The sequence below is a fragment of the Hyla sarda genome, chromosome 1 (assembly GCF_029499605.1).
Source record: "Hyla sarda isolate aHylSar1 chromosome 1, aHylSar1.hap1, whole genome shotgun sequence".
Taxonomy (NCBI): Eukaryota; Metazoa; Chordata; class Amphibia; order Anura; family Hylidae; genus Hyla; species Hyla sarda.
In genome coordinates, this window is record NC_079189.1 from 570,135,000 (window position 1) to 570,155,260 (window position 20,261).

The 20,261-nt window shown below is 46.0% G+C and overlaps 1 protein-coding gene across 2 annotated transcripts in view; it reads left to right on the forward strand.

Annotated features, from left to right (window-relative positions):
• Positions 1–20,261, forward strand: part of EPG5 (ectopic P-granules 5 autophagy tethering factor) — a 167,160-nt gene that overhangs the window by 64,023 nt on the left and 82,876 nt on the right. For both annotated transcript variants that reach the window (XM_056543389.1, XM_056543398.1), the window contains exons 18-24: positions 7,724–7,868; positions 8,106–8,303; positions 11,011–11,121; positions 11,995–12,117; positions 12,213–12,379; positions 12,519–12,746; positions 16,948–17,071. In XM_056543389.1, the coding sequence (XP_056399364.1) occupies positions 7,724–7,868; positions 8,106–8,303; positions 11,011–11,121; positions 11,995–12,117; positions 12,213–12,379; positions 12,519–12,746; positions 16,948–17,071 (1,096 nt within the window). The remainder of the gene's footprint in view (positions 1–7,723; positions 7,869–8,105; positions 8,304–11,010; positions 11,122–11,994; positions 12,118–12,212; positions 12,380–12,518; positions 12,747–16,947; positions 17,072–20,261) is intronic.

The window sequence follows — 20,261 nt, forward strand, 5'->3', positions numbered from 1 at the left end:
TTTTTCCAGAAGTACGACAAAATCAAACCTATATAAGTAGGGTATCATTTTAATCGTATGGACCTATAGAATAAAGATAAGGTGTCATTTTTACCGAAAAATGTACTACGTAGAAACGGAAGCCCCCAAAAGTTACAAAACAGCGGTTTTTTTTTTCAAATTTGTCTCACAATTTTTGGGCAAAATGACTGACGTCATTACAAAGTAGAATTGGTGGCGCAAAAAAAATAGCCACATATGGATTTTTAGGTGCAAAATTGAAAGAGTTATGATTTTTTTAAAGGCAAGGAGGAAAAAACGAAAATGCAAAAAACGGAAAAACCCTCGGTCCTTAAGGGGTTAAGGATCCGGCGGACAAGAAGATAGAGAACTTGATAAAGTTTGCCTTTGAAGCGGCAGGTTTGTCTTTACTACCTACCTTTGCTTCTGCCTGGGTGTCCAAGGCTGTTTCAGTTTGGGCTTCTCAGCTTTGCCAAGGCTTCCTTTCATGCGCCCCTCAGGAGGACTTAGTGAACCTCACTCGTCAACTCTCTCAGGCAGAGGACTTCCTTTGTTTGGCAGCTCTGAAGTCCACCCGATGTATGGCTTAGCCATGGCTCCCAGGGTTTTCAGAAAGGTCATGGCAGCAGTGATTGCCATCCTTCGGGGATCTTGGTCCTCCATTACCTGGACTACCTATTGAACAAAGCTCCGTCCCGGTATGGCTTCCCGTGTTCGCCTTCCGTTGGACAAGCGGCGCTCCCTATCAGAGGGTGTCCGTCGTCTGCGGCGCTCCTCTCCTGTTCCGATTCGCTTCTGCTTGGAGGTGCTGGACCGTATGGTGACGGCCATGGAAGCAGTTCCTTTCGTCCCAGTTCTGGTGTCGTCCTCTCCAGCTGGCCTTTCTGGCCTGGTGGGACAAGTCCCCCTCTACCCCGGATTGCCTGATTCTTCTGCCCCCCTCCGTCCGTCGGTCCCTTCTGTGGTGGCTACACTCTCCCCTTCTTCTCCAGGGACGGTTGTTTCTCACTCTCCACTGGCAGGTCGTTACAACCGATGCGAGTCTACTGGGATAGGGAGGTGTTTTACAGGACCTAACGGTCCAATTCGCTGGACCTCTCAGGAGGCTCGCCTCCCGATCAATCTTCTGGAGCTCCGTGCCATTTTTCTTTGCCTCCTCCATTGGGAGAGGCTCTTGCAGGGTCGTCCTGTTCGAGTCCAGTCGGACAACGCCACATCGGTGGCATATATCAATCGCCAGAGCGGCAGTCGCTCAGCGATGGCAGAGGTTACCAGGATTCTTCTCTGGGCCGAGACTCACGTTCCCTCCATCTCGACGATCCTCATCCCGGGAGTGGAGAATTGAGAAGCGGACTTTCTCAGCCACTCCTCTGTGGATCCGGGGGAGTGGTCTCTCCATCCGGAGGTCTTTGCTCAGATCTGCGATCTTTGGGGAACCCCGGACGTGGCCACAACAGACAGGTTCCTTGCTTTGTTGCCAAGTCCCGTGACCCTCTGGCTCTGGCAGTGGACGCGCTCGTGACGTGGTCGTCCTTCAGCCTCCCCTCCCTCTCCTGCCCAGGGTTCTGAGGAAGCTAAAGGTGGAGGACGTCTCTGCCATTCTGGTGGCTCCAGGCTGGCCCAGACGGGTGTGGTACGCCGACGTAATTCGGCTGGTTGCCGACGTACCTCTGCGTCTTCCAGTTTGTCCTGATCTGCTCTCCCAGGGTCACTGCATTTGACGGCGTGACGGTTGAAACCGCGGTTTGGAAAGCTTGGGGATTTTCTACAGGGTGAATCGCACCATGCTTTGGGCGCGTAAGCCTTCTTCCACTAGGATTTACCATCGCATTTAGCGGGCGTCAGGTGTCAGCCCTTTCTATTCTGCTTCATCGCCCGTTGGCTTCCAATTCCCACGTCTGCACCTTCCTGCAGGGCGTGACCCATGCGGCACCGCCATACAGGTCTCCCACCCCTCCTTGGGAACTCAACTTTGTGCTTAGCTCCTTGAGGGAGGCTCCATTCGAACCTCTCCAGGACGCTTCTCCTGGTATCCTTTGGTGGAAGGTCACCTTCCTCATTGTGATTACCTCCATTAGGAGGGTCTTCGAGCTGGCGGCTCTATCTTGTCACTCTACCTTCTTGATCTTTCATCAGGACAAGGTGGTTTTTCAGCCGCCTCCCTCCTTCTTGCCCAAGGTAGTTTCCTCTTTTCACGTGAATGAGGAGATTGTTCTTCCTTCATTTTGTCCAGCTCCATCTAATTCTCCTTTCTGCAGGGTGACTTCTTCTTTGTGATTCCGGAGGGTCGTCGCAAGGTGCTTTCAAGGCGACCATCTCGAGGTGGATCCGTTCTGCCATCTCTGAATCGTACCGTCGTAAAGGGAAGGTCCTACCTTTTCGGGTTACTTCGCATTCCACGTATTCTGTTGGGGCTTCTTGGGCGCTCCACAATAGGGCTTCGACCTTACAAGTCTGTAAGGCGGCCACTTGGTCGTCCTTGCACACTTTCACTAAATTCTACCAGGTGCACACTTTTGCGTCCACTGACGCCGGTTTTGGTCGCAAGGTGTGGCAGGCGGCAGTGTCTCATTCTTCTGTCTTATTCGGAGTTGGTTATTTTTCCCACCCCGGGGACTGCTTTCGTACATCCCACGGTCTCTGTGTCCCCCAATGGAGCCGACCGAGAAAAGTAGATTTATTTTTTATTTTTATGCTTACCGTAAAATCTCTATCTCGGAGGATCCATTGGGGGACACAGCGCCCACCCATTGTGTTTGTTGCTATGGTTCGGTTTTCTGTCCGAGGGGTTGTTTTCGGTTCTTTTTGTCTGGTTCCCTCAGACACCTGCTGGTTTCTTTCTTGTTGGTCCGCTCCTACTGCTTTGGGACTAAACTGATTAGCTCAGAGTCAGTGGGCAGGGTATATCCTGGCAGGAGGGGCCGACTTCTTTTTGTATGCTTAGTGTCAGCCTCCTAGTGGCAGCAAGATATACCCACGGTCTCTGTGTCCCCCAATGGATCCTCCAAGAAAGAGATTTTACGGTAAGCATAAAAAATCTACTCCCCCCCCCCCCCCCCCCCCCATGTGGTTTATACTTCAGCTGCTAAGCCTAACAATAGTCTGACATCTTCTGTTCTATAGAGAAAACTTTTCAGCTGTCATTACGGACAATGTTACAGTGAAAGGTGACTCCAGTATCTAGATAAGATGGGATTAGGCCATATACAATAGGTGATAGTCACAATTTCCCTCCTCCCCCTCTGTGCATACCGACCCCTGCGCAAGTCACAGAGCACACACACACATCAATCTCCCATACAAGTCAGTGAGTCATCTCCAGACTAAAGGTTCATGAGGCCGCTGTAAAAGCAGCTCAGGAATCACCAACAAGGACATACCTCTTGTCTCAGCAAATAAAGGCTAAAACTTAACTTTAAATATAACTTGGATATTAAAAAGTGCTCATGTGTATCAAAGATATAAAAATGAATAATAAAAAAAACACCTACAAAAAGTGAACAAGCATCCGCCTGTCAACATCACCCCCTCTTTGGTTTAACAATAAGGTCTCGAGTACCTGGAATTCTAAAGCCACAAGATTATTCAAATGACATATTCGCATATGATTGGTGGCTTATCTCTTTGATGGTTAATATCACTGAGCACGTCGGCAGAGCTCTCTCTTGGTTTGGCCCACGTAAATTAGGGGGCACCTACAGACATAAATGACATTAGATGTTTTACAGTTCGCAAAAGACCGGTTAAAAAATCGTTTGCCATCAGTGGTTCTATCCAAGAATTTAGTCACTTTAACGTACTTGCAGGCTTTGCACATACCACAACGGTACGTGCCTGTAACATGTTGGTGTAACCAGGTTCTCTCAGCCGGAGGTGCTATCAAGTGGTTGTGCATTAGGCGGTCCCTTAGATTCCTGCCACGTCTGTAAGAGATGGCAGGCCACTCGCCAACCAGATCCGCTATAAGTGGGCAGTGCTATGGGCAGTCCCGTAGCACCAGCTTACGCAAATTTGCATCCCTAAATGTGGCATCCCTAAAGCCCAATATCTGAGAATTAGGAGAAGTTGCTCAGATAATGACACCTTTGAGTTACAGGCTCGGGATCTTTGCAAAAGATTTAGGGAGCGGGGATACCCCGTTGCAGTCCTAAAAAAGTGTTTAATGAGTCACGGGCAAGAAACCGGAATTCTCTCTTTACCCCTAAACCGAGGGTCATGACCGATAACACCATAAGGATCATCGGTACGTTTGATACTGCAGCGGCAGACATTAGGCAGAAAATTACAAGTTTTAACCGGTCTCCCATCTAATGTCATTTATGCCTGTAGGTGCCCTAGCCCACTAATTTACGTGGGCAAAACCAAGAGAGAGCTTCGCCAACGTGCTCGGTGATATTAACCATCAAAGAGATAAGCCACCAATCATATGCGAATAGGTAATCCAAATAATCTTGTGGCTTTACAATTCCAGGTACTCGAGACCATAGTGCTGAACCAAAGAGGGGGTGATGTTGACAGGCGGCTGCTCCAAAAAGAGGTGCAGTGTATCTACCGCCTCGACACTCTTTCCCCCAAAGGATTAAATGACAGTCTCTCTTCTACATCATTTATATAACATCTGGTGGTCATTACCCCCTATACCACTATAGATGGCATATCATGGCTGGGGAGTGATGATAGGCCTATTAATGTCGGGCTGTTTTTTCTGGTCTTATTGTGTTCAGATTTTTGAATGCTCCACATCTCTATGTAATGAACTATTGTGGCTGTGTTATAGTCATATTCAATGTATATACCGTATATTAAGTATCTGCTATTGCTGGACTGTAGCCATACGTTAATATTATGAGATGCATCCACCAGTCCTATGTCTTATTCTGTTATAGGGGCAAAATCTTATTACTATATCTTCTTTATGTGTCCATTTTTCATTGTGCCCATGCACTGACAACCACAGTGGCGTGTTTTCGTGCAGTAACTTGTGCTTCCCCAGTAATTTGCGCGCAGCAATTTGTGCCTATGCCAGCAGCGCTTGTTGTTCCTGGGCTTGTGTGCATGCGCGCAAACCGGGCTAATGCCGGCAGCATTTCATCTATATGCGCATAAGTCAGGATGATGCGTTATTCGGTATTTGGAGCGCACATCTGCTCTGGAATGCATGCCATGTGACCTTGTAGTTCCGGCGTTTGGACCATGCTGCCCAGTGCACACACCGGTACGAGATGCACCTATTATCTATTTGCTATATAAGATCAGGCCTGTAAGCACATCAACTAGTTTGGCCCTTCCATCGCCCATCATGGGGGTGATGTGATCCAGCCTACATCAGGGATGTGGGGTTATGGCGATCACCATCTGCATTGATAAGTATTTCCAGCGTGTGCCATTACACACCTGGTTGTTTATCGGCATATACTAACACATACTAACATATTTGGGTGTTAACAATGTGGTAGCCTATTTAGACTTCTGGTATTGGTTGTATACCATACACCATGGTTATTATATAGCAGGGTGTGATGTTGTAAGGGAGTAATAACTTGCCAACCTGTTTTTTCAGTGATGGGATATATTGTAATTTGTGTGATAACACCTATCTATCTTTGATTGAGGAATTTATGTGTGATATTACCACCTGACAGGTTGTGGTATTCGCTACTACCTGCTTAGGTTATGCTGCATTGATTCATCTGGTATTTTAATGTACCCATATTCTGTTGTTAAAGTGTTTCCTGATAAACCCGCGTGAAACTAGACGGGGAAAATGCTTTGGAACAATATTTTATTGAACGTCATACCGCTAATATGCTTTTTGGGCATTGTACCCCACTGATACCCTATTTGGGCATTGTACTATATCTTGTATATGTACTATTTTTATGTGTCACTATTTTTTCACCCAGCTGTGTGTAGTGCCGCAAAGGTTCCTGGGCTCGCTATATATTTTGCTAATATTTACCTTGCCTCATTCTACATCTAGTTTGTTGTTTTTATCCCTCACTGTTACGCCGAGCGCTCCGGGTCCCTGCTCCTCCCCGGAGCGCTCGCGGCGTTCCTTCCTCTGCAGCGCCCCGGTCAGACCCGCTGACCGGGAGCGCTGCACTGACACTGCCGGCGGGGATGCGATTCGCATAGCGAGACGCGCCCGCTCGCGAATCGCATCCCAAGTCTCTCACCTGTCCCGGTCCCCGGCTGTCTCGTCCTGGCGTGCGCGTCTCCGCTCTCTAGGGCGCGCGCGCCAGCTCTCTAAGATTTAAAGGGCCAGTGCACCAGTGATTGGTGCCTGGCCCAATCAGTCTGATTAGCTTCCACCTGCTCCGTGTCCATATAACCTCACTTGCCCTGCACTTCCTTGCTGGATCTTGTTGCCATTGTGCCTTGAGAAAGCTATCACTGTGTTTGCCATTTCCAGTGTTCCTGACCTCTTGCCGTTGCTATTGACTACGAACCTTGCCGCCTGCCCCGACCTTCTGCTACGTCTGACCTTGCCTCTGCCTAGTCCTTCTGTCCCACGCCTTCTCAGCAGTCAGCGAGGTTGAGCCGTTGCCGGTGGATACGACCTGGTTGCTACCGCCGCAGCAAGACCATCCCGCTTTGCGGCGGGCTCTGGTGAAAACCAGTAGCAACTTAGAACCGGTCCGCCGGCACGGTCCACGCCAACCCCTCTCTGACACGGAGGATCCACATCCAGCCAGCCGAATCCTAACACTCACTTTATAATAAGTGAGGGAACGACACCGTGGTTGAGGCCATCCTATTAAGGAGATGGTTCCCTCAAAAGGCAGGGACAGCTGGTGAGGGTAGGCTAGAGTTAGATGGCACTTTTCCCTTCCTTCTACAGTTACACCAACAGCTGCTCATCATCTATGGAAGGGGATATCTGCAGTATCATCAGTATTATATCTCTCCTCTATTCCCCCCCCCCCCCCCCCCCCCCCCCGGTACATCTTATTTATGCTTTAATACCTGCCAATCTATCTATCAGCCTATTGCCCTGGGGCCTTCACACCACACAGGGGTGTTGTTCACTTTTTTGCATGTGGTTTCTCATTATCATTCATTTTTGTATGTTTGATACATATGATCACTTTTTAATATCTAAGTTATATTTAAAGTTACGTTTTAGCCTTTATTTGCTGAAAACAGAGGTATGTCCTTGTCGGTGATTCCTGTTTATATTAATACCTCTGAGCTTTCATCCAGCGTTTGGACAACGCAAAATCTATATCTGATTGTTAAAAGCATCTCAGGTAAAAAGTTCACCTGCATATTTATGTGCTGTAAATAGAATTAAAAAGAGGTAAATCATGGTAAATATGTATCAGTATCTGGTTTTCATTAGAAAAAATGCAATTGATACATTCACTTTAAAGGTTCCACCTGTCATGTGGCAGGAGGGTCCTTCTGTTTCTATGGCTACTAATTTGTATGGGAAATTTCACACCACGCTGCACAGTTTTGAAAACTAAATTGCTAATTTTTCAGCCCAGAAAAAAATACACGTGCCACTTCGATTTTTCCATTTTAATCATTTTGAGCTATTAAAATCTGCATGACAGATTCTACATGAGTTTTAAAGCTGAATTTTCACTGCTGACTTTAGCCATGTGAACAAGACCTTTTAAAGTGTTTTGTCACTGTGACAGAGATGGTGGAGATCTAAACATTTTATATGATTTTACTGCTCTGATCACCTATCAGATCATCTCTACTATTATTGCAGGTTTTTGTCCTACATTCAGCTCTTTCTCCAGCTGGACAGTGGGGTCCCTCAGGGAATGACCATGCAGATGACCCATAAAGTTACCCAACACCTTACCTCTATCAACTACGGAGAGAATGTTAAACTTCTTACCAACATGATCCAGGTAAAGAAGTTATCCACATGGGAATCAGGGATGAAAGATACAGTAAATTTTGATATGAAATGCACTTGTTGTTTAGCTTACTAATGTGCGCAATATAGTTAGATTCAAGCAGTTACAAAGCTAGAGGGATGAAATGCGTGGGAGGTGCCAAATCCTGGAGAGAAAAATGGAGGGGAGGATGATCAAGAACTAAAAAGACTGATGTTAATCTCTGTGCTTTGTTTTTGTTCTGTACAGTCACATATAGATGCTAGCATTAAACCAAATGAAGTAGGCGCAGTGGCGGTTCTGGAGTTCTGGACTCAGGTTCTCATAAGCCAGCAACTTTGGCACCGGGACAAAGGCAGCCTGCACCTCATGGACCAGCTGTGTAAAGTAGCATTCAGGCACCTGCAAGAAGACTGTATACAGAAATTGCTCTACCAGCAGCACAAGGTAACCCTAGGCACTGTGCATTGGAGAAGAATGCATGTTACAGTATAGTAGTATTTAACCCCTTAACGACGCAGGACGTATATTTCCTGCTCCGGCTCCCGTAATATAACACGCGTCATATCTGGTCGGTCCCAGCGGCTATCAACGGCCGGGACCCGTGGCTAATACCGGACATCACCGATCGTTGTGATGCCCGGTATTAACCCTTCAGACAATCAAAATTGATCACCGCGACTAAAGTGAAAGTAAAAGTGTTCCCGGCAGCTCAGTCGGGCTGATCGGGACCACCGAGGTGAAACCCGGGTGTCCCGATTAGCTGTATGGACACGGGTAAGGTCCCTACCTGCCTCCTTGTTCTCTAATCGCCGAATGAATGCTCCATGCCTGAGATCCAGGCAACAGCAGCCGAGTGCCGAAAACACTGATCAATGTTATGCTATCAGTGCTGGCAATCGGTGTAATGCATGTTATAGTCCCCTATGTGGGCTATAACATTGCAAAAAAAAAAAGTTAATAAAGATGAGTTTAACCCCTTCCCTAATAAAAGTTTGAATCACCCCCTTTTCCCATTTAAAAAAAAAACCTGTAAAAAAATATATATATATAAACAAATGTAGTATCGCCTCATGCGTAAATGTCTGAACTATAAAAATATATTATTAATTAAACCTTTTGGTCAATGGCATACACGTAAAAAAAATCCAAAGTCCAAAATAGCGTATTTTTTTGTCACTTTTTATACCATAAAAAAAATGAATAAAAAGCGATCAAAGATGGTACCGATAAAAACTTCAGATTACGGTGTAAAAAATGAGCCCTCATACATCCCCATTTGCGGAAAAATAAAAAAGTTATAGACCTTTTTAAACGTATTAATTTTCGTACATGTAGTTATGATTTTTTCCAGAAGTAAAACAAAATCAAACCTATATAAGTAGGGTATCATTTTAATTGTATGGATCTACAGAATAAAGAGGTGTAATTTTTACAGAAAAATGCACTGCGTAGAAACGGAAGCCCCAAAAAAGTTACAAAATGGCGTTTAGTTTTTGTTTTTTTCAATCTTGTCGCACAATGATTTTTTTTTGGGTTTCACCGCAGATTTTTGATTAAAATGACTGATGTCATTACAAAGTAAAATTGGTGGTGGAAAAAAAAAAAAAAAAAGCCATCATATGAATCTGTAGGTGCTGAAAAAACGAAAGTGGAAAAACCTTAAGGGGTTAAGCGTTACTGTCACTTAAAGGAGAACTCCGGAATATAAAAATTGTCGCCCATACTACCGGCAGTAAAAAAATAAAGATGTACATACCTTCCTCCACTCCCTCGGGGCCTTCGGTAACCGACTCCGGTCTCTGCCGCGATCCACTTCCTGGTTGCCGGTGGTCGGATGAATCAGCCAATCACCAGCCGCAGCACAGTCCGAATCGGCCGGCGATAGGCTGAGCGGCAGTGTGAGAACGCTTCAGGACAGAAAATTCTTCACTACACCGGCACCTGTGGCCGGGGCTGAAAACGTCACACTGCCGCTCAGCCTATCGCCGGCCGATTCGGACTGTGCTGCAGCTGGTGATTGGCTGATTCATCCGACCACTGGCAACCAGGAAGTGGATCGCGGCGGAGACCGGAGCCGGTTACCGGAGGCCCCGGGGGAGCGGAGGAAGGTATGTACATCTTTATTTTTTTACTGCCGGTAGTATGGGCGACAATTTTTATATTCCGGAGTTCTCCTTTAAGTGACAGTAACGCTTAACCCCTTAAGGTTTTTCCACTTTCGTTTTTTCAGCACCTACAGATTCATATGATGGCTTTTTTGGCTGTCTGGGCTTGCTAGGAGTTGTAGTTTGGCAACTCCTGGAACGCAGCAGTGAAGATCACTTAGGGCTGATCTTTACTGCTGTGCCGCCGCTGCCTCCGTCGGTCCCGCGCTGCCTGTCCCGATCCTGCCGCCAGTCCCGCTGTGATCTTCGGTCCGGGTGTGAGGTGAGATTTCCGAACCCGTCCACCATCTTCCCCCAGCTCTGCGCCGACATTCAGGGGCGGGCAGAGCGGGGATTTCACCTTTAACCTCCCGCCCCCCTCCTGCCATTGGTCGCTAGCCCTAACGACCAATGGCAGGGGTTAAGGAGCGAGGTGGCAGCTGCCACCTTGGTCCTATCCCTTAGGATGATCGGGGCTGCCTCTGACCGTTCCTATCATCCCTATTTTCCGGGCGATCGGGTCACCAGAGACCCGATCTGCCCGGAATCCCGCAAGTCCTTGTCATTAATCAGTCACTGACTGACTGACCAATGACAACGATCAGCAGCAGGGGACCAGTCTGATTGGTCCCCAGCTGCATAGTGTCATCAGTCAGCTGTCCAGAACAGCTGAGATGACGTTTCTATCACCATGCCAATGGACATGGTGATAGAAAATGTATTGGACGTGTATACACGTCCATTTGCGTTAAGTCACAGGAAAAATGGACGTGTATACACGTCCATTTGCGGGAAGGGGTTAAACTTCATTTCAGACAATGACTATGATCAGTTGCCTTAAATGATCGTTCATTTTCAGATTTCACCCTACTAGTGATTTTTTTTTTCTTGGGAAATTGGCTGTTTTTATTTACTTTTATTCAATGTGTTAGAGGATCTTAAGTGTACCCTTAACCCATAGATACTAAATGCCACTAAACTTATGTGCATAATGTTTTTTTTATCAGGATGCACTGGGTTATCACTGTGATCGAGGTATACTCTCTTCATTTGTTGGCTGGATTGTCGCAGGCAATGTGACTCCTTCTTTCATAGATGCCAACTACAACCCCTCACAGGTAAGCCAAGAACTTTGATTTTTGCACAGTGTAAACTTCTATGCTTGTCCTGTTTAGTGACAGATTGAAATTCAGATGCAGCGATTATCCGAAGATTAAAAGTATTCCCCTATCCACAGAGACACCCACCGATCCCGAAAACAGAGGTAGCATTTCCCTTGAGTGAAAGAAGCAGCAGCACACGTGCTCGACCGTTGCTCCATTCATTCTCTATGGGTCTTCCAAAGTTTCAACAAATTTGGCTGTGCTTGGAGTCCCACAGGCAATGATTGGGGTGGTGGCCAATCATGCACTCTGCAGCTCCATTCGCTTAAGGGACCGTTGAAATCTGTTCTTGTGATCTGTGTGGGTCCCAATGGTCGGACCCCACCCACTACTTAATTATCCCCTATCCTGTGCAAAGAGGATACCTTTTAATCTTTGGATTACACCTTTACAATTAGGGGCAAAGAGAAAAACACTTAGAGACACTTCAGGAGCTTATAGTGAGTGTTATATCTCATCCCTGTACTGCATTTGCAGCTTGCACTGCTCAGGACTGCTCTATAATGTCCTCCATGCTGTTACTTCTGAGGGTATGATATGTAGGTGTAAGGGAGCAGGATCTCCTTTGTGTGCAGTGTATGTTCGATATCATAGCAGCTAGTCTCTGACCACTAGCTAAAATTACAGATAAAGTCTGCAAAATAAAAATCTGGAAAATAAATGTCCTATAAGTGTTATATAATGCCTGACGTAATACTACTCCCTATGTACACACACAGCAGCTTCTTTAGAAAAGTTATCTGAAAATATAGGCACACTTTAGTGTTTCTTCTATATGTCAGTATAGAACATCATGTCTGACCCTCCTGTGATTGATCTCTCCATCAGATCTGGTTTTCATGGACCGTGCTTAATACAGAGTCTTTGTTTGAAGAGGATTCACAGCTACGTCGAGTGCTGGAATATGAACTACTCAACAGCAAGTCTATGAGTCCAGACCAAGCTCTAAAGGTATCTCTGTCCTATCATGAACATTTCAAATTCTTGGTGGCTAGCTTGTTCCAAATTTTAGGTACATGTTTTCCTTTTTCACTTTTATTTTTAAGAAAGCCCAGCAACAGCTGAAGTTACCGGTTGTGCCTTCTGTACAGAGGTTGATGATTTACCGCTGGGCTCACCAGGCTATGGCCACACCAGCAGATCACCCCCTTTTACCTCTATTTTGGCAGAAATTTTTCCTTCTATATCTGAACCGCCCAGGACCACAATACGGGTATGATCACTTTACAGTCACATATTTAACATTGAGGGCGTGTTATGTAAAAAATAAAGCTTAAGCATTGCATAATAAAAATTTACCATATTTTGCTGTCAGTGAATGATAATCCTGATTACACCTTGTTTGCATGCAGATTACCAGTAGAGGGATGTATCGGGAAGAGGTTCTTCAGCAGCTCAGCACACACGCATCTCCTTAAACAGATGAAACGTCGCCTTATGGAAGTGGCAGATTTCCACCATTCAGCCAGCAAAGCGCTGAGATTACTTGTCCCCATGGACGGATCCCCAGTTTTCTCTGATTCAGGGAGCAGCTCACAAGACTGTATGGCTCCTCCAGATCTGCACAAAGAGCTTGTGAAGTAAGGCCAAATTAGCTCTCCTCCACCTTAAACCTTCTTGTAAAGGAAAACGGTCACCTGTTCACTCACATTAAACCCAACACACTGGGTTATAGTGTGGGTGAACGGGAGAACGATGAGGGGTTAATGGGTTAAATGCATACCTGCACTCTGGAGATCTGTCCCTCCAAAGATTGACATCCATCCTCTGTGCTCTCTCCTGTCTGATAGTACTCCTCTGTGCTCTCTCCTGTCTGATAGTACTCCTCTTGCTCTCTCCTGTCTGATAACACTCGTCTGTGCTCTCTCCTGTCTGATAGCACTCGTCTGTGCTCTCTCCTGTCTGATAGTACTCCTCTGTGCTCTCTCCTGTCTGATAGCACTCCTCTGTGCTCTCTCCTGTCTGATAGGACTCCTCTGTGCTCTCTCCTGTCTGATAGCACTCTTCTGTGCTCTCTCCTGTCTGATAGCACTACTCTGTGCTCTCTCCTGTCTGATAGCACTCCTCTGTGCTCTCTCCTGTCTGATAGCACTCCTCTGTGCTCTCTCCTGTCTGATACGACTCCTCTGTGCTCTGTCCTGTCTGACAGCACTCCTCTGTGCTCTCTCCTGTCTGATAATACTCCTCTGTTCTCTCTCCTGTCTGACAGCACTCCTCTGTGCTCTCTCCTGTCTGATAGTACTCCTCTGTGCTCTCTCCTGTCTGATAGTACTCCTCTGTGCTCTCTCCTGTCTTATAGCACTCCTCTGTGCTCTCTCCTGTCTGATAGTACTCCTCTGTGCTCTCTCCTGTCTTATAGCACTCCTCTGTGCTCTCTCTTGTCTGGTAGTACTCCTCTGTACTTTCTCCTGTCCTATCAGACAGGAGAGAGCACAGTACTAGCCCACCCTAACTTACTGCCCTTTATCCATGCCTGTGCTTCAGCTTGGACAAAGCCATGATTTTATAAGCAATGATTTCTATAAAAAATAAAATAAAAATTTCTTATGAAATATATTAGAAAGGTTAAAGAGTACCTGTAACCAAACTAAACTATTAACATATTGTTCCTTATGTAATTATTATACACTTTGCTATTTACTTGCTGTTAAAATTCTCAACTTTTATATGTTTTAATGTGATTGAAAAAACAGCCATTAGGTGCCACTGTTCTGTTTCCTGCTGCAAGTCAAACAGTTATCTTGGTCTCTTCCTGACCTGGCAGGAGACCAAACTCAGGAAGTGCATGTGGGGCATGGGGGGGGGGGGGGGGGACACAGCTCTCGCAGGCTTGAGTGATGTCGCGTCTTCTGGGGAACACCCACTTTCTCCTGCCTGGATAAAGGGAGCAAGGAAAAACGTATGATACTCAGCTTTTTAAAGGGAACCAATCATCAGATTTTACCCAATATAACGCTTGGCAAAGTGTTATATAGAGTAAAATCTTTTTCACCATTCCCGGGGGACGCTCCTGCCCCAAGGGATGATGAAGATATGAAGTTATAAACTAGTCACCGCCGCCGCCGTAAGTAGTCACCTGGGCGGGGAGCTCTTCTCACAAACTCCCATTCTTCGTCCGGGAGCGATGCCCCCTGCGCTTGATTGATGGGCCGCGTCATCGCTCTGCTCCGTCTGTTCAGTGAGCGGAACAATGACGCGGCCCATCAATCAAGCGGAGGGGGCGTCGCTGCCAGCCGAAGAACGGGAGTAGGTGAGAAGAGCTCCCCGCCCAGGTGACTACTTACGGCGGCAGCGGTGACTAGTTTATAACTTCATATCTTCACGATCTCTGGGGCAGGAGCGTCCCCCGGGAATGGTGAGGACAAGAATTTTACTCTATATAACGCTTTGCCAAGCATTATATAGAGTAAAATCTGATGATTGGTTCCCTTTATCTCCTTCAGGACGAAGGGCGTACTTGTACGCCCCTCGCCCAGTCCTGGTGTTTAAAACGGTCACACCATGACCCCGCATCACATTGGGTCTGTCCCGGCTGCTAACGATAGCTGGGAACCTGAGCTAATAGCATGCGGCACCGATCGTTGTGCCGCGCGCTATTAACCCTTTAGACGAAGTTGATTGCCATGTCTAAAAATGTAAGTAAACGCTTCCTGGAAGCTCAGTCGGGCTGATCGGGACATCGCGATAAAATTGCGATCTCCAGATCAACTATGACGCGAGCGGAGACCCCGTTACCTTGCTCTGTCGCATCCGATCGGCGCTTGATTGCTCCAAGCCTGAGCTACAGGCTTGAGCAATCGAGCCCCCCTATCTCGCTGATCTATGCAAAGCTATGGCTTTCCAGGGATCAGGGTAAAAGATCAGTGTGTGCGGTGCTATAGCCCCCTATGGGAGCTATAACACTGCAAAAAAAAAAAGTGAACAAAGGTCATTTAACCCCTTCCCTAATAAAAGTTTGAATCACCCCTCTTTTCCCATAAAAAAAAAAAAATAATAAAACTGTGTAAATAAAAATAAACATATGTGGTATCGCCGCATGCGTAAATGTCCGAACTATAACAATTTATCGTTAATTAAACCGCACGGTCAATGGCGTAAGCGCAAAAAAATTCCATAGTCCAAAATAGTGTACTTTTGGTCACTTTTTATATAATGAAAAAATTAATAAAAAGCGATCAAAAAGTCTGATCAATACAAATGGTACCCATAAAAACGTCAGAACGCTGCGCAAAAAATGAGTCCTCATACCGCGCCGTACGCGGAAAAATAAAAAGGTTATAGGGGTCAGAAGATGAGAATTTTTTACATATTAATTTTTCTGCATGTAGTTATGATTTTTTCCAAAGTACGACAATATCCAACCTATATAAGTAGGGTATCATTTTTACTGTATGGACCTACAGAATAAAGATTAGGTGTTATTTTTACTGAAAAATGCACTGCGTAGAAACGGAAGCTCCCAAAAGTTACAAAATTACATTTTTTCTTCAATTTTGTCGCACAATAAAAAATTTTTTTCCGTTTCACCGTGGATTTTTGGGTAAAATGACTAATGTCACTGCAAAGTAGAATTGGTGGCGCAAAAAATAAGCCATAATATGGAATTTTATGTGCAAAATTGAAAGCGTTATGATTTTTAGAAGGTGATGAGGAAAAAATGAAAATGGAAAAACCCTGCGTCCTTAAGGGGTTAAAGGTCGGAATTTTTTTTTAAGGGCAGGAGGGGGTTAGGAGTAGTTAGGGAATATAATCTGAGTTAGTTTAGAAAATATGGTTTGTTGACAGGTACTCTTTAATGTTTTGCCAAGATGTACAACATATAAAATGTTTGCCCATTTAATTCCCTTTCATAAAGTCAAGTACTGATTATTATATAATTGTCATTATATTTCGTAAAGATGTGACTCCCATGCATCAAGTATGTTTCTTCACAATTTACCCTCTTAATCCCCAATATGAGGGAGTAACTCCTCTTCCCATGTTCTACTTGCATTTGTTTAAGTTTGGCTGAATTAGGCCTCAAATAATTGTCAATGGGAGTGCAGGAGATACACAAGTACAGTGCTCGTGTATCTCCGGTGCTCCTGTAAAGAATGCATGGAGCGCATGCTGACCCACCACTCCATGCAGCAAGGAGATTTGGAGCCCCAGAGGTCAGACCCCCTGCCATTAGACACTTATGCCCTATCCCTAGAAAAGTAGGTTGTGGTCCAGCAGAGGATTTGATGTCTCCATCGTAAACTTCTTTAAACAAATACAAAGGAAAAACTCAATCCTTTTACTCCTGTGCAGTATTGTCCTCACCAAGTGCAGGATAAAGTCCATTAAAAGCAGGAGAACATTGGCTCCATCAGTACCCGCATGGCTACTGCTGTTTTAAACGCCAAGCTCACTTCTTCAGTGATCAGCTGTTTGAAATGGTCACAGCTCATGTGTGATCGCAGCAGCAACTTTAGTGCTTACCTTTACTTATACCTGCATTGCCATACTACTAATATTGGCGGTGCCAAGGCCAAGAACCAAACCCTAAGCCATGAATTATATGCAGCTGGTTAGTGGCAGGGTCTGAGGGATGTGATAGAACAAATGATTCAAAGAACACTAAATAGAATCCTTGTGTCATTCTCCTCCCCTCAGCCCTCTATTAGGCATAACTAATGCATTAGGCATAAATACATTTGAAATGGGACATACATTTTTACTTTTAGTTTTGTTATTGTGACCTTTAATTATTGGTAATTTAATATACACAGTTTTAATAATGCATTTTTGTGTTTTTAGGTTATTTAATGTTTTTATTGTGTGGCTGGAAGATGGCAAGATGCAGAAAGGAGAAGTCTATATTCCATCCCTGCCCAAGCAGTATGACCCACATCGATTGGCTAAGGTTATGCGAAATGAGCAGGTGAGAAACTAAATTGTCAAGGAGATCTCCAGTCAGCCGGCACTCGCATCAGTCTCTAAAATGAGCAGCGTACCTCTTTGGCTTTTAGTTTAGGGACTTTAGTATTTTCTAAGATGGTTAAGCTTATTTCTCCCTTTTATTACTGGGGGACTGTGTGAATAGGATGCTGCCACTGGGAGGCGACACTGAGCAAAGAAAGTGTTAGCTCCTCCCGCACAGGCTGTACCCCTGTAGACATGGAGTTTATAAGTTTTAGCTTAGTGTCTGTAGGATGCAGGCCTCTTCTGGTCTGTAGGTCTGCTGCATGTTTTTATATTTTGTTTAATTTCTTAATTTTCCCTCTATTTTTTCCTCACTATATTCAGGGGCGTCATCAGCATAGGCTGCCACACTAGACATAATCCCCCTGGAGGGTGCAAGGAATAGACAGCAGGCTTGTGATCTCCTCCCTATCACACATCCCCATTTTCATTGCAGCCTCAGTGCTAGTACCCCACTTTAGGTCTGAGGTTACTGAAGGGTTGATCCTATGCGTGACTGAAGATGTCGGAGAGGTGAGCATTACTCCACCAGTTTGAGGTCGAAGGGGGGAATTATAGGGGTTCCCCAGGTCCACAAGCCTCCTCCTCGTCTTCTCCTTTTCCCAGGTTTTAGCCTCCTTTTTATTCCCCCCTGGGCCCTTCTCTTGTTAGGGGGTTCTTCCCCATTTCTGTTTCTTCCTTTCTCTCCCCCAAGCCATCATGCTTTTTCCAGCCACCTCCAAACCACACTACCTCCGCAATGGGGCTACCTCTGTTAGTCTGGTCATGTATTTGTACCCCATAATGCATTCTATTAATGCCTGCCCATTTGCCCGCTTGACAAGCTCTTCCTCGGTGTCTTGCAGCTTGGATCCTTCTGTCCCAGTGGTCATGGTGTGCACTGACCACAGCCATAAATCTAGTCCCTGGCTTCAGTGGCTTGCTAGGTTGCATCTCCAGGGGCTGTAGACTTGGCCACAGCGCCAGTAGTAAGGCAACATTCCTCTCCTGCTCTTTCTGCCATTGGTGCTTCGTCCTTTTGGGGCTTCCCTCTTTCTGCCCAAGCTCCCCTTCCCCTACAGCTCTCTGCTCATGTACAGCTCCATGTTCTTGTGTGGCTAATGGCTGAAGGATTATCTAGAGCTCCTTAGTCTCGTCTGGCATTTTTTTTTTTTAAACAAATAATTTTTATTAATTGTTTTTGCATTTATACATGAGAACCCACATGCCAAGTCCCTCTTCAGTTTGCTGGTTCCCCCTTGTCTCCCACTGCAGGTCATAGTTCTGTCCTCGATAGTGTCAGAGTTGTCTCCCTGCTTTCCTAATACCTAATCTCCTAATGCCTTTCCTTACTGGCGAGATTATTCTCCACATCCCTCCCCAATGCCTCGGTTATGGGTCCACATTGTCCCATATCTTCCTTGTCCTTTTCCGATGAAGTTTTGGCCTGCAGGAGTATCTCCAGCCTACCTAAGTTCCTTCCTGGCATGCCACAGCCCATGAAGACTTTCCTCTCCATCCTTGACCATGGTTTTCCCCCTCCTTGCTTATCTAGCCTCCCTAGTTAGATTAGCACCCTTGCTTACCCTGCTGACTTTTCTCTGCAATCTCCCCTGAAGGCCTGCATCGGTATATCACTATCACCTGGGATCCAATTGCAGACTTCAGTGAGGCTCTGGGCTTTTACTGGTTGAGGACCTGGTTGACACCATAGATCTGCTTTCTCTTTATCAGTTTTCTCGGCTTCCATAAGGAGGGGGTAGCCTGTGCGGGAGGGGGTAAAGCCTGTGCGGGAGGGGTGTAAAGCCTGTGCGGGAGGGGTGTAAAGCCTGTGCGGGAGGGGTGTAAAGCCTGTGCGGGGGGGTAAAGCCTGTGCGGGAGGGGTAAAGCCTGTCCGGGAGGGGTAAAGCCTGTCCGGGAGGGGTATAGCATGTGCGGGAGGGGTATAGCCTGTGCGGGAGGGGTATAGCCTGTGCGGGAGGGGTATAGCGGGAGGGGTATAGCCTGTGCGGGAGGGGTATAGCCTGTGCGGGAGGGGTATAGCCTGTGCGGGAGGGGTATAGCCTGTGCGGGAGGGGTATAGCCTGTGCGGGAGGGGTATACCCGGTGGGGGATGAGAGAACACTTTTCTTAGCTTAATCTCACTTCCTAGTGGCATCAGCCTATACCCATGGTCTCCTTTGTTCCCCAATGAAATCAGTACAAGGATTGTAATTGTACATACAAGGATTGTCTTGAATCTGTAAGCAAAAACTGAAAGGGCATAACAATCATATAAAAGGCATACTTTTTTGTTTAAGAGATTAAAGGGTGCCATTCTTTTTTTCCTTTAGAGTAGCTCTTTAAAAAAAAGACATGGCATCCTCCTGAAATGTCTATTTTATTGTAGAGCATCTTTTCTTATAACGGAATTGTGCAATTCCTCTGTTATTCTTCCTGGAAATGTCTAAAAAAAAACTGACTGCTGGATTTTACCAGTTGAGGGTGTGTCCCTCTGCAGTGTTACATTGCCAGACTGTAAAAACATGCTTCTTTAACAAGACAAAAAGTACCGCCAAGTTGTTTTCCAAGAGGAATAACAGGATTGGCACAATGTAGAATTAATAAGAAAAAACTTTCCTAAATTTTTGTTTCATACAAGTATTGGCATGCCAGAAGCAGTGACAGAGTCAGGGGCGTACCTAGAGCATTTGGCACCCGGGGCGAACCCTTTGTTTGGCACCTCCCCTCTTCCCCATAGGTATATGCAGAGTAACTCCCCCTCCCCCCTCATTCCCATAGGTATATGTAGTTACACCCCCCTCTTTCCTATGGGTATATGCAGTTACCCCCCCCCCCCCTTTCGCATAGGTATATGCAGTTACCCCCCCCCCCTCTTTCCCATAGGTATATGCAGTTACATCGCTCCCTCTTTCCCATAGGTATATGCAGAGTTACATCCCCCCTCTTCTCCATAGGCATATGCAGTGTTACACCCCCCCTTTCCCATAGGTATATGCAGAGTAAACCCCCCCCCCCCCTCTTCCCCATAGGTATATGCAGAGTAACCCCCCTTCTTCCCCATAGGTGTATTCAGAGTAACCCCCCTCCCCCCTCTTTCCCATAGGTATATGCAGAGTAACCCCCCCCCTCCCCCCTGTTCCCCATAGGTATATGCAGAGTAACCCACC